This window comes from Dermacentor silvarum, chromosome 1, assembly GCF_013339745.2.
Source record: "Dermacentor silvarum isolate Dsil-2018 chromosome 1, BIME_Dsil_1.4, whole genome shotgun sequence".
NCBI classification, from domain to species: domain Eukaryota; kingdom Metazoa; phylum Arthropoda; class Arachnida; order Ixodida; family Ixodidae; genus Dermacentor; species Dermacentor silvarum.
The window spans coordinates 170,112,705-170,126,849 of NC_051154.1; the positions used below are offsets into that span (position 1 = coordinate 170,112,705).

The 14,145-nt window shown below is 44.9% G+C and overlaps 1 protein-coding gene across 1 annotated transcript in view; it reads right to left on the reverse strand.

Moving 5' to 3' along the window:
• LOC119434944 (centrosome-associated protein 350-like) overlaps positions 1 to 14,145 on the reverse strand; it is a 194,607-nt gene that overhangs the window by 169,839 nt on the left and 10,623 nt on the right. The window contains exons 4-5 of the mRNA XM_049673160.1: positions 12,284 to 12,427; positions 10,463 to 10,520 (exon numbers count right to left, since the gene is read on the reverse strand). Coding sequence (XP_049529117.1) covers positions 10,463 to 10,520; positions 12,284 to 12,427 — 202 coding nt within the window. The remainder of the gene's footprint in view (positions 1 to 10,462; positions 10,521 to 12,283; positions 12,428 to 14,145) is intronic.

Below are 14,145 nucleotides of genomic sequence, written 5' to 3' on the forward strand. Positions count from 1 at the left end.
CATATCGAACAGCTGTAAAATCCCCTTGAGAGAGAGAGAGCAAGCGAGAGAGGAAAGGCAGGGAGGTTAACCAGAAGTGAGTTTCCGGTTTGCTACTCTACACTGGGGTGGGGGATAAAGGGCTTGGAGAGAGTGCAAAGAGAGAGAGAGAGAATGGAAAAAAAAAAAAAAAAACACAGGCATAGGTAACAGAAGAGGCGTTCTGATCACAGACGTTCACACAGGCCAGTGGACTTCAGGAAGCGCAGGAGCGCTTGCACGGCCTTTTGATGGGATGTTGAGTCGTGTCGATGTTGAGTCGTGTCGATGTTGCAGAAAAAATCCCCTTGAAAATCCCATGCAAATGTATAGGGCTTGTACACTCCTATATAGAATGCCCGTTCACCAGGAAATTCGATATATCAAATGCGGCGCCACGTCAAAAACCTCAAAGTTAACTTCTCTGTGCACTTTGGGGTCTTCTGGCACCTGGAGGTGGAGAAGAGAATATGCAGTCAGTTGAGCCGTGTGGGTCGTTTACAGCCACGTCAAGCTGTTTGGCTAGCCCGCATGCTACCTCGAACGTCAACATTCCTTCTTTACGATTTTCGTGGTGTCGTCGTGTGGGTTGAGTGCCTCTTTGTGAGTTATTTTCTGCAAGCGATGGCCGCTGCAAGTGTAAAGAAAAGAATCAACTTGGACTTTGCAATTAAGTTGAAAGTGATCCAGCAATTTTTTTGCAGGTAAATAAAGTGTGCTTGCTTTTTGTTTTCTCTAGCTGCGTGCAGTAGCTTAGCGGCCCTCGGACTAGCCAATCGGTAAGCCGCCGTTTACCTCAGGGCCTATTATTTTCTATATCGAATAACCTATATATCGCACTTTTTTGTGATCCCCTGCAGATTCGATATATCCGGATTCGACTGTATTTCCCAAGATATTCCCGTATGCCTCCTGTACTCCCTTGATTACACAATGCCTTCATGACTGCTACTGAATCAAATTCCTTTTCATAATCCATGAAAGCCATATAGAGAGGTTGATTGTACTCTGCAGATTTCTCAATTACCTGATTGATGACGTGGATGTGATCTATCATAGAATATCCCTTCCTGAAGCCAGCCTGTTCTCTTGGTTGGCTGAAGTCAAGTGTTGCCCTGATTCTATTCGAAATTACCTTGGTGAATATTTTACACAATACTGAAAGCAAGCTAATGGGTCTATAATTCTTCAATTCTTTAACATCTCCCTTCTTATGGATTAGTATAATGTTGGCATTCTTCCAGCTCTTTGGTACACTTCAAGTAGTGAGGCACTGCATATAAAGGGCCGCACGCTTTTGAAGCACGATATCTCCTCCATCTTTCATTAAATCGACTCTTATTCCAACTTCTCCTGCCGCTTTCCCCGAGACATGTTTCGCAAGGCCACTCTAACTTCATCGCTAGTTATAGAAGGAGCCTATGTATCCTGTTCATCACTGCTTTCAACAAAGGTAGCGTGGCTGCTCTGGGTACTGTACAGGTCAGTATAGAATTCTGCTGCTGCTTTTACTATATCATCAAAATTGCTGATTACATTACCCTGCTTATCTTTCAGTGCATACATCTTACATTGGCCTATGCCAAGTTTTCTCCTCACTGATTTCCTGCTGCGGCCATTTTATACTGCTTCCTCAATCTTTCCCATGTTATAATTTTGAACATGCCTTACTTTCTTCTTGTTGATCAGTTCTAATAGTTCAGTGAATTCAATCTGACCTCTCGAGTTTGACACTTTCATGATTTGTCGTTTCTTTATTAGGTCCTTTGTTACTTGGGAGAGCTCACCTAGTGGTTGCCTTGGTACCTTACCTCCCACTTCAATTGCTGCTTCCGAAATCAGCCTAGTTACGGCATTCATTACCTCTATGTTATCTTAATCTTCCTGTCTTCCTGTTCTAAAGCTGCGTATTTGTTTACGAGCACCAGCCTTAATTCGCCTACTTTAACCCTTACTGCATCTAGATAGGCCTGCTTCTTCTTGACCAATTTTACTCTTTCTCTCCCCAAATTGAGAGAAATCCTAGACATCACTAATCTATGATACTAGTATGCACCTTTTCCTCAAATTGTTGCATTAGCCTTTGGTTTCATTTTCCAGAGTGCTATCAGGTATGTCAAACCTTCAATGAAATTAGGAAGACTATAATATACCTATATACTAGGGTGTGCAAATCCCGAATAGTACTTTTCGAATCAAATATTACTTTGAATCAAGAAAAAAAAAGTCGAATATTGAATCAACTATCGAATATCAGAAAATTTTTCACAATAAAAATTTTATGCCTACAAGCTTTGGCCAACAAAATATGATGCTACACATGCTCGGAAGTCTCCTAGCACTGCATAAAATGCAGCAAGCTATCAGTAACTTGGATATATAGAAATCAAGCTATACAGTCCGGTCTACTCTTTTCAAAGAAAACGCCTACTTGGTATGCCATCACTGATTACAGCTCAATTCTATACAGTATAGACCTCTTATAATGTAATCACTTATAGTGCAGGACTGGATATAGCACGGTCTTTTCAGACTCCCGTTAATTTTCCCATAGTACTCCATGTATACGCACACCGCTTACAGCGCAGCCGCTTGAGACGAAATACCGGTTATAATGCGGCTTCCGCAGGAAAATCTCGCCGACAAGGGTGGTAGCGAGCCCGCTTCTCAACAAGGTGCGCCCACCGATGGAAGAGGAGATCAACGAGGGCGATGCGGAGAAGGAGCATGAGACATGGAGCATGAGTCCAAGGGAAATAAAATCGTCGCCTCGCGCCGTATGTGCGAGTGAAAGCACGCGGGAGACGCGCGCCTTCACGGAGAGCGAACGCACAGAGGAGAGCAAACGCGACTTCCATCGCGCGAAAGGCCGTGGGGGTATGAGAGGGAGGGAGGGAGGGGGGCGCGACGCTGTGCTGCGGCACATGGAGGAAGGAAAATCCATGCTGCAGCACCAAATGCGTATCTTGCAACCGGGCGCAAGGGGAACTGGCGACGCAATCTCCCATGCGAAAGGAGCAAAGCAGGAAGGCAGCGCGGGAGGGAGGGAGGGGGGGGGGGGGGGGAGGCGGCTTCTACTCTGCCAACAAATGCGTTCGCGGCTGTGCCGGCTGTCAGTGCTGTAGCGCGCACCGTATCTTGAAAGCGATCTCCACACGGCTCTGACCTTTGTATGCGCTGTGCTTATGACACTCAGATTCCGCTGAAGCGATACACCGCACGAACCTTTGCCGCTGCAGCGGCCGCATTTCCCCACGTGCGCATTTTGACACTGGTTGTCTGCGGTCATTGAGTCTATTCATGTTTGCTTGTGCGCGTTGACACCACGATTTTTATTCAGTTAGTAAGCGAATGTGTCAAGTTTATGCAGCCGATAAAACTACTATCCCTACTCCTTATAGCTCTCTAGTAATTTGCTATCGCAACTGATGCTTCGCCTTTCGGGCGAAACTGAGACATTGTTTTTTTTAATTATTACTTTGTCTGCTTCATGCGAAGATCGTGGGTACTTGGACATTAATCTTACAATGTTCGTAAATTGAAATGGATCTAAACTCCCATCCCAGTCGCACGCTTCGATTCTCGGATACGCGCGGCTGTTTGGTCTACATATTTTGCATGCGTGCAGGGCTTGAAAATCTTTGTTTTGGTTATAGTGTGGTACCGCTTATAGTGCAGATATTCACGACTCCGGCGACCTACGTTATAAGCTGCCTACACTGTATATAAAGATCTGGAAAATATTTTTTGTTATCGATATAATTTCTGTGGAATAGAATCTAGTGCTTTTTTTCCTCTGAAACTAATGAATTATTAGTGACATTCTGTTGAACTAATTACCAATGAGGTTCTCAGTTCAACAGCGGACCAGTGTTTTGCGGCTATCTTATTTACTGCACATAAAGTTTTGCTTTCTAGTTTTTCTCCAAGATACAGTAGGGCGATGCCAATTTTACGGCAGGCGGAATCTGCATGACCGACGACCACGCCTCAAGTGACTCGATCGCCGCATGGCGTGTAACTGGCACCGACAGTTAAGAGCAGAAGCAGTCTGCGCCATTTTATTGTCGGTTAAGCGTGATTTGCCATCTGTCAAAGATTCTGAAATCTGGAGGGCCACAGCACATTCGGCGGTCCTTTTGCAGTGAAAATGAAGTGAAACGCTCACTTGGGCGGCGTCGAGCATGAGGGGCTCCGCGGCGCAAGCGACATGTGGCATCGTGCAGGTCTCTGCACCGAATATATAGAATAATAGATATTCAACTCACAAATCAAATTATTCGAGCGTTCACTATTTTATTTGATGATACAGTCGAACCCACTTATAACAATATTCAAGTGCCATGAAAATTCCAATGATATAACTGGGTTGCATGCAAAAGAAAAATAAGGGAATGGCAGAGCTTTTGTGAGAAAACTACAATTGTTATGATCAGCTTGGAATTCAACCGCTCAACTGTGGAAAACATGCCCGTGCGCTTTGCTGTGACGAGAGGCTGTTATCTTCCCGGAAACTCAGATCCCGCAAGTGTGGGAAAACCTGCCCACACGCTTTCCCAGGACAAGAGGCTGCTATCTTCCCCAAAACTCGGATCTCTCAAGTGTGGGAAACAGGTCCGCGTGCTTTCCCGTGTCGAGATAATCGCCTTCATTCCTGAGAAAGCGTCACCCCTCTATGCTCTGAGCAGACGCAAAGGCGAGCACCCAAAGAAGAAGGCACAAAGGGGAAGAGGTCGTCAACTTGACAACCTGAGAAAGGCACTGACACTTCCACAAGCTCCCCAGAGAGACATTGGCTACAAGACCGCAAGGGGTTATTTAAGGCGGTCTTGGCCTCCGTGTTAGGCAGAACCGCTCGAGACTCGGATAGTCGCAACGATGTACCAATGAAGAGAATACAGTCTTTTCTATTTTTCGTAATCACGACGCCCACCTTCGTTGCCGTCTCCTGATTCTTGCAGTGACGACCCACCTCATCCAGTCGAGATCGTATCACAATGGCGGGGAGGTCAGTGCCCCTCCCCACCACCTTCATCCATCAGGCTGTTGATTGTGTTGACTCGTTTAACTGTTTAACTCTGCTTCCTGTGCACTCTGATCACGTGTAACAAGTCGCCGCTGTCGGTGTTGAAGAATGGCACTGCTATAGTAAAGCCTCGTTAATTAGGATTTCACAGGACCGAAAAAATGTCCGAATTAACCGAATGTCGAATTATCGAGGGACCAAGAAAACAAACAAATGCTTTCCACATCAACACGCTTTCATTTACTGAATGAATTAGCAGAATCCTGTTTCTATTTTGCACAAAGGCAGAGTGGAAGCTGCAGTTCTCGTCATCTCGTGACTGTTTAGCGCTTGCAGCAGCAAAGGCCTCGCCACTTCTGTCACAGCGCGGCCGCGGCGTGTGTCTTTTAAGACACGCTTTTCACTACCGCGTGCACATCCCGATTATTTTTTCGCCCGTGTCGCCAGGTCACTGCCCATCGCTATGTAGACGGTACTCTTTATCCTCGACAACTATGCACTGAGTAAAAACAAAACTACTGTTTGCCGCGGCTGCTGTCGATGCCATCATGGAAGGGGACCATGAGGTTCTGATAGCGCGTGCCCAACACACGCACTTAGTCAAAACGAAACTACTGTTTCCCGCAACCGCTGCAGACGAAACAACGGTCGCTATCGATGCGATCATGGATGGCGGCTATGCAGTCTTTTAGGCACGCGACTGACGCACGTACCAAGTCAAAACGAAACTACTGTTTGCCGCAACCGCTGCGGATGAAATCTCGGCCTCTATCGACGTGATCATGGATGGTGACTACGCAGTCATGAAAACACGCAGCCAACACGGTACAGTAGAACCTCGCCGATACATTCCCGCTTAATACGATTACCCGGCTCCTACGTTCGCAATCGCGAAAGATAAACATAACCCCATTGAGGAATGTGTTAATACGTTCCGGTTAATACGTTCCCGGAAAATATGATTATTCGGCAGCAATGTTCAGTATTGCGGCAAACTGCGGTCGTATGATAAGTTCTGCAGCGAAAAATTATCATTCAGGTGTGCAAAAAGGCCGCTCTCGTGTGCTTGTGAAGTGCGAAGTGGCAGACGGCCGCCGCGCGACTTCTCTGCAGTGCTCGATTCCCCCCCCCCCCCCTCCGCAACTTCTCTGCATTGCTCATTCGCCCGAAGTGACGAAGCGCGGCAGCAGCGGCGAGGGAATTGACCTTTGCGCTACCTAGCCCCTCGCTTAAACGCGAACTATACTAGCAGTGAAAACAGGCGGACGCTTCGCATGCGGCGCGCAGCGCTACGACTCGCCGAGATCGTAGCGGAGGTGGTGGCGGACGAGGCACCTGAAGACGGCGGCAAGAACGAAGGCTTGCGCCCATTGGCTACCTTCGCTGAAGCCCTTGCTGGCCTGGAAGCCTTACAAAGCTTCTTTCGCACGAAAGACAACGAAAATGCGGACAAGGGTCTGCAATGTGTGCAAAAGGAGTTCCTGTCCAAGGGTGTGATGCACCAGCAGAAAATACAGTCGAATCTCGATAATTCGAACTCGAAGGGGCCCGAAAATTTGTTCGAATTAAAAGAAGGACCTATTTTTGACGTATTTGTGCACCATAGCGCTACGCACGAACGGTGCGAGTCCTGAGATATCGCGGCGCGCAAGCACATAGCGAGCGAGGGCCACGAAACTGCCCACGCCGGCCAGCCAATGCTCGCATCCCGATAGCGCCTCTTCCTCTTCACTACCACAATCTCTCTCTCTCGCATCCTGATAACGGCAGTGAACGAAACTTCAGGGAGCGGGCGGCGCCGGCACGGCGACGTGCGTGCGCGGAGACCATCGAAGGTGAGAGAGGAGGGCGGCAGGGAAGCGCATTTGGCCTCGGCAGCCCCGTCACTTTGGTGGCTCCCCTCGCCCTCCCTCTCACCTCCCTCGTAGCTTCCTCACCTTCGACTGTCTCCGTGTGCGCCCGCCCCGGCGCCAGCTTAGCCCGCTACCCGAAGTTTCGTTTTCTGCCGTTGAAGCGAGCGTTGGCCGGCATGGGCAGTTTCGTTGGCCAGATTGAGCCTCCGCGTTGCTTCCCTCTGCGCCGCAGCCGCAGCGTTGGCTAAGACGTCAGCACGTACATGCGTGTTCCGGCGCGATGCAGAAACCTTACCATTTCAGAGAGAAAATTTTCGCAGCGGCATTTTTTTTTTTTATTTCTCCGCGTGGCATCCGCGTGGTGTCGGAGCAATGCCAGTCGGAGGCGCCGCCACGTGATTTGGCGTGCTGCTGAGAGCATTCTCGGTGCGCAGTTATGTTCGAATTACCGAGAGTTCTCGCCCATTGGAATACGCATAACTTTGACGGGACCACAGCGTCAGTTCAAATTAATGAGATTCGACTGTAACTATGTTTTGCAAGAAATAAATGTTTTCTGCCCTTGCACCTCAATAAGGGCTTGTTAGCTTCAATTTTTACTGGATTCGGATCGTACGTTTTCCTGGACCGTACGTTTATTTTTCGCGTATTTTTTTTAAACGTATGAATGAGGTTCTACTGTACTATGCGCGGCGATAAACGCAAGAATAAAGGCTTTAAAGGCACAAATAAGCACGAAGCATTTCGGCATTGCTGTCATTCCAGTACGATTTTCACTGATGACTATGGAAATGCGAACTTCATCGCTTCGTTTCGGTGGACGCTAACCCCATTATGGCTCTATTGCGAAATCAGCGACGCTCCGCCAGCCCAGCACAGTTGGCGCGGTCCATTCGCGTTTCCTAGGGTGGCGCAGCGTAGAGCTATGGGCACAGCAGCCCATTCGTGTTCGGAGCAGTGGAAGGGCAACGGGACAGGCGCGTGAGGCTGGCGATGGCGAGAAGGATGGAAAACAGCACCTGGCAGCGTGCAACGACTCAAATTTCTTTTTTTCTTTTCAAGAAGTTTGCATTCCACTCTCTTTCGGCACGGACACCCTGTAGCCCGACTTCATTGTTATAACCGATAATGGGGCATGGGGGCATTGCAGTAAGCGGGTTAGTTCATCATAGAAAACATACAAAAGTTGATGGTGCAGCAGCTTCTCATTGTTATAACCGATATATTGTTTAAACTGGTATTTTTATAAGTGGTTCGTCTGTATTCGAGTATTTGCACACCCCTACTATACACCATGATAAAATTTTACACGCTTTCTTCAAGAAAGTGACTCTGGAACTTGGAAACGGGACTGCAACAGCAGCAGGACACTAAGGTGTACACGGCTGTCAGTCACCTGTTGGCACTGTTATGGTGCAGTACAGAGTTGGTGCTACTAAAGAAATGGCAAGTTCATCCCATTACAGCAACTAGAAGCAGCTATGTACACAGGGTGTAAAAGCCAATACACACATATTTTTTGTTTGTTTGTTAGCAAGCACGTAGAGTATCCTTCATATTTTTCATGCTCTGCCTATTAAGATAATTTAGATGATTGGCAGCAATTAAAATATTGATTTTCCAGCCTGAGTGTCATTTTAAAAGTTTCCCATAATGTTTAAAAACATATGATCCGTTTGTTCACAGCACGCTATATTTTGTGCAGTTGTGTTCTATAAAAATTGACAGGTCCTCATGTAACATGAGCAACTCTAATGCGTTAGTACTGGTGCCTTACAATCATTCGACAAGCAGAAGTTTTGAGTTTCAATGACTGTACGCTGGCCTCTGCATGGAACTCCTCTTCCTGTCTACAACTTTTCCATTCAGCCACTGCAACATTATGTTCACGTAATCAGCTTTATGTTCACGTACAGGCAGGCCATGTAGTGCGTAGGGTGGCTAATTGGTGGACCATTAGAGTTGTAGAATGGGTGCCAAAAGAAGGGAAGCGCAGTCAAGGACGGCGGAAAACTAGGTGGGGTGATGAAATTGGGAAATTTGCAGGTGGAATTCGGAATCAGCTAGCGCAGGACAGGGGTAATTGGAGATCACAGGGAGAGGCCTTCGTCCTGCAGAGGACATAAAGATAGGCTGATGATCATCATCATCATTCAAAGATTATCCATTGCCATTGTTAGAATCACCTCATACAGAGCAGTGTGGCAAAAATATTGTGCAATCTACATCCACCGCACATCTGTGCAAAAATATTGTGCAATCTACATCCACCGCACATCCTGTCACGTACCCCTGTACGTCATGCCGTACCCAAAGCATTTTCTTCCATCCTTTGTCGCTCTCGCACTAAATGTCGCTCCTGTGTAGATATTACCAAAGGCAGCTTTCATCAATGTTATATTAAAACTCTCGCAAACAAGGAAACATATCATGCACTGGAATCAGGATTGGCCCACCCAAGCATTTGATTACACAGCCTCTGGGATCGGCCCTTGTTCCAAACTGCATTAAAACCATTAGGCCGGTATTGTCGTAATGACACTACCACTCCTAGAAGTTCTCAGGATGACCCAAATATGTTAGCTGAAACACTTTGAAGAAAACCTTTGGCAACATGAATGAAGCTAAAGACACTGAGCTATATTAAGGTTTTCACAATCGTATTCATGCTGTTTGTGCAGCTTAAGTACAGTCACTGTCATGCCTGAACACACCTTAAGTGCCTTTTTACTTTTTTTGCAGAGGGTGCTGGAGATGTCTGGTTGAAGTGTCTGGAATGTGCTAGCTTAATGCATCTACCTTACAAAGCGTTTGATGTTTGCTCCTTACAGCCTATGTTTGCCAAGTTAAGCCACTAAGATGCGTCTTCATTGTTAAAAAAAAGGGAAGGGAAGGGAAACTTATTTTGGGGTTTTACATGTCAAAACTCTACGATCTGATTATGAGGCACCATGAAGAGCAGAACTCCAGATTAATTTTGCCCACCTGGGTTTTATTTTTAACGTGCACCCAATGCATACTTCACGAGCATTTTCGAATTCTGCCCCCATTGGAATGCGGCTGCTTCATAGTTCCAAGTTAAGCCTGATAGTGGCTGTGCAGTACAGTACAGAAATTGAATGTGGAGCATTAGGCAATTACAAACATGGTGATTATTCAGTGACAGCATAAGAATGCAGTGGCACTGTCCAACTCAAAGAGAGCTTGTAGAGATGCAACAGCCAATTTCGTTTGCTCATTTCCTCGATGTCATAGCAAAGGCGAACTTCTTTCAATATTGCCGCCTCTTGGGAAGTATGTTTTAATGCACAGAGGCACAGAAAACAGATGTATTGTGGGCAGAACTCATACGGAATTCTTAGGTTAACACTAACTATGTATAGTGCAGTGACAGTGCTTAAAGATAACTCAAGGTATGTGGAAAGCATTATTTTAGGCATTTTTCATAGTCACCTTTTTCATACTCATCTGAAGACTCGACATCAAATCTATTTATTCAGTTTCATCAAATTCCAACTTAATGTTTGTGCCCACTGACTTTAAGCTCCCATGGCAAAATACTCACCATTTATAGCACTGCTTCCTGGGCTTTGAGCAATTGGCCTACATTTCTTTGGGCTGACCTATAAAAAAGCATTGCATGCAGGCACATTAGAAAAAAGCCCTATTGGTATGCAATAATCAAGCCTTTGCTTACCATGCACGTGAATTAACTGAGTTCAGTTTAGCATTCCAAAGCAACACAGGTGCTATGAGGGACAGCATAGTGGATGGTTACTGATTACATTTATCATCTAGGATTCTTTAAAGTGCACCCAAAGCTTGGCAGACGAGTGTTCTTGCATTAAAGCCCCACTGGAACGTGACTATTGCAGCCAGGAATCAAACCTATAAACTCATCTGCAGCAGCACAACGCCACAGCGATTAAAACACTATGTACAGTTGTCTGAATAAAGGATGGCATTAACATTATGAAAGCAGAAACTGCACTGTGCAGTTTTTGGTTTTGTAACCTTTTAAACAGCAAGTGTAGCTTTTGGTTTCACAACTTTTCAAGCAGCAAGTACTACAATGAAAGAGCTGGAGACTAGGCGCTTTGGTTTTTCACAGCTTCTGCCCCAAAATCCATTTCTGATGTACAGAAGAAAGTGGAAAGAAACTGCAATACTGTAAAACCTTGACATAATAAAGTTGAAAGAGGGAGTCAAAATTACTTCATTTGTAACTACCATTACTTCATTATAAATGTCTACCATCATGGTCAACATTGCCTGCTAGGGGTGCGGTGGGCATAGGCACAGTTTCCTACAAAAATTACCAGGTGGAACTTTGCTGCTAGTGTCTACAGGAGCTGTAAATATAACGGTTCAGCCAGCAAAAAATGATGTGTAGTAGTACATGGGCTTGCCTAAACTTTGACCATCTGGCTTCAAATGGCTTAGTGCCTTAGCAAATTTATCATTTTCAACAAAAGAATCATAACAGCAACATTTCACAATGACTATGCATGAGCACAGAAACTTATTGCCTTCATGGATTTAGAAAAATATAATTGTTTGCAAACTTAGAAAAAAAAAGCATAATAAACAGACAAGAGTACCAAAGCTATGAGCAGGAAAATTAGACAAATCAATGTACTACCCATCATTCCCATGGTAGCTAAACAATGTCACCCAAGTTCCCTCTAGTCAATTTTTTTTTTTTTTTTTTTTTTTTGGGGGGGGGGGGGGGGGAACTAGGGACACAGGTACAACCAGATAAGCTGATGACAGTGCAACAGAGCCCACCCAGATACATGAAAGAACTAAAAAAGTGCACCTTGTCTCAATTTATTCTTCCAGCATAAACAATAAACACACAAGATTATGACTTGGCTTGTCCACCAAGATGATCGCAGCATGCTATGATCATGCTGGCGGAGCACTGCAATCCTGTTTGCGATGCTCCTCATTAGACGCAAGCTGGCACTTCTAAACAGCAAAATCAAGTAATGCTAGTGTCCAGCAGCGAGCGTTGTTCTAGATATGAGGCTTGGAGCTCTCTGCCAGCATGCTCAAGAAACACCAATAAGATGAAACAAAAGTTGTGGCAGTCCAAAACGAGTGTATAAAATTGCTGCTGAAAGTGGGCAGTACTCCCTTGGCTGGGCAGTAAAGAACTCAATTAAGCCAGAACAAGCAGCAGCTGTTCAGGCCAGTTGGCTTGAAGACCTATTAAAATTCATAAATTAATTTCCGTTACTTCAACAACCACTATTTCAAAAATGTAGTCTACCAACCAAGCACAACCTAATGTTTAGTGTCCTTTGACTGAACACTTAATCTTTCCTACCCTACCTACGTTTTCATATACAGGCAAGCAAGGCAGACCAGAAATATATCATACCAGAGATGAAGCAGAAGTAGCCGCAGTCCTAGAAGAGTGTACCAAATTGATAAGGGATGTGGCCCAACTTGGCTGGGCAGTAAAGTTGAACTCAATCGGACCGGAAGTAGAAGCAGCTGAAAGCTTCTGGCCAGTTCTGTTTAGCTGAAAAGCAGAATGAAGCCAAATGTTTTGTCCATCAGGTTTTACTGCCACATCCAAATAGACATTTCAGCTTTCAAACATCAATGGAATTATTGCAAAATAAGGCTGCAAAAAAAAGTCAAGAATCCTAGTACTTCATAATGACAAAAAAAAGAAAGATCTTAAATATGAACATTTACAAACACTAATTAACAAAAAGCTTGAAGGTCTGATTCTAACCCCCGTATTCAGAAATGCATCTTAAGTTGATGCCCATGCTTGACTTGGATTTAAATGACACCTGTCGTGAATGCGCCGGTGCAAACGCAGTGAGCGTCCTGGGCACGTTGACGCCAGGCGTCACTTAGATCAAGCCAAGCATGGGCTTCAACTTAAGGTGCAATTCTGAATACGGGGGTGAGATCAGCCCAGCCAAACAAAGTCATTTTAAACAACCAATCAACTTCCTGTAGAAAATTCATGAAAATGGCATGTCATCAGAAGCCAGTGTGCCATTAAAATGAAGACACTATTTGCTAAAGCATGCAAAAAAATGATAACTGCTTATTAAGCAGTCATCAGCATAATGTAAAAGGTCAAAAACATCAATACATGGAATTACTCAGCAGTTTACTGGTTAATAGTTAGCCACCACTGCCAGACAACATATGGGCAAACCACAAATGCTGAACATATACAGAGAATGGCCTTCTATATATTCATATGTCAGCAACAAGTAATTGAGAACTAAATGAAACAACAAGTCATTCTTAAAGGGACAATGAGGAGTGACACTAAAACAGTTCAGACTGGTAAAATATATTTTATTGGCCTATGTCCCTTCATTCAGTTTCAAAAGGTTGATTATTACTGGAGAACACAAAGGCCAAACTTTCGTTTCCTTAATGCCGAAACCTCAGCACCAATACGTCAGCGTGACATCATGGATTTGAAGGTATTTTCTCGATCTGGGCCATTGTGGCACAGGAGAAGTTCTTGAAACTTGCTTGGTTGAGTCAATGGTTCCTTGAGAATGCAATGTAGTGCTTGTTTACTGATAAACAATTAACTAGACTTGAGCAGACACTGTCAAAATCCTTGATCAAGCCAACGTGGGTACTTCAGGGCAGCAGCACAACCCATCAATTGTTTTTTCTGGGTCTTTTCTGGCTTAAAAGCATTCCCTCGTGATAAGAATGGTCATTTCGCTATTACAGAAGCACAATCTACTAGTACAGCATAATTTAATATCCTTCTCCAGTGCCCCTTTAAACCAATACAAAAAAAGTATTCACGAAGCACATGAAATATCAACCGCTCAATGCATGCATTTCTGTTACGATCACTGCAGTAAGCAAAACATTGCCGCCTCCAAGGAGTAAATGTCAACATGTGGAGCTTTCTTTCAGGCTATGCAAATACAACTTTGGAAGGAAAAACCTGTACATGCAAGTAGTCACTATTAGATCCATAAAAGTTCAATAACTCATTCATTTATTTTGGAGGTAAAAACTGAAAAAACAGCTTGACATGAAGTTTTGGTATATGAGATTATTAAAGGCACTGATGTGTAAGGGACAAAACAAGGCCAACATTCAAGCCTCTAGCTCTACATTTCAGCAACGCTTTTCCCCAAAAGTTGCTTCTTTTGCAAAGTGAAGGACCACAAGGCACAAGCTAGCATACCTCAATATACTACGAAAAGGAAGACAGAGCTGCAGAGGCTCAGACACTGTTTT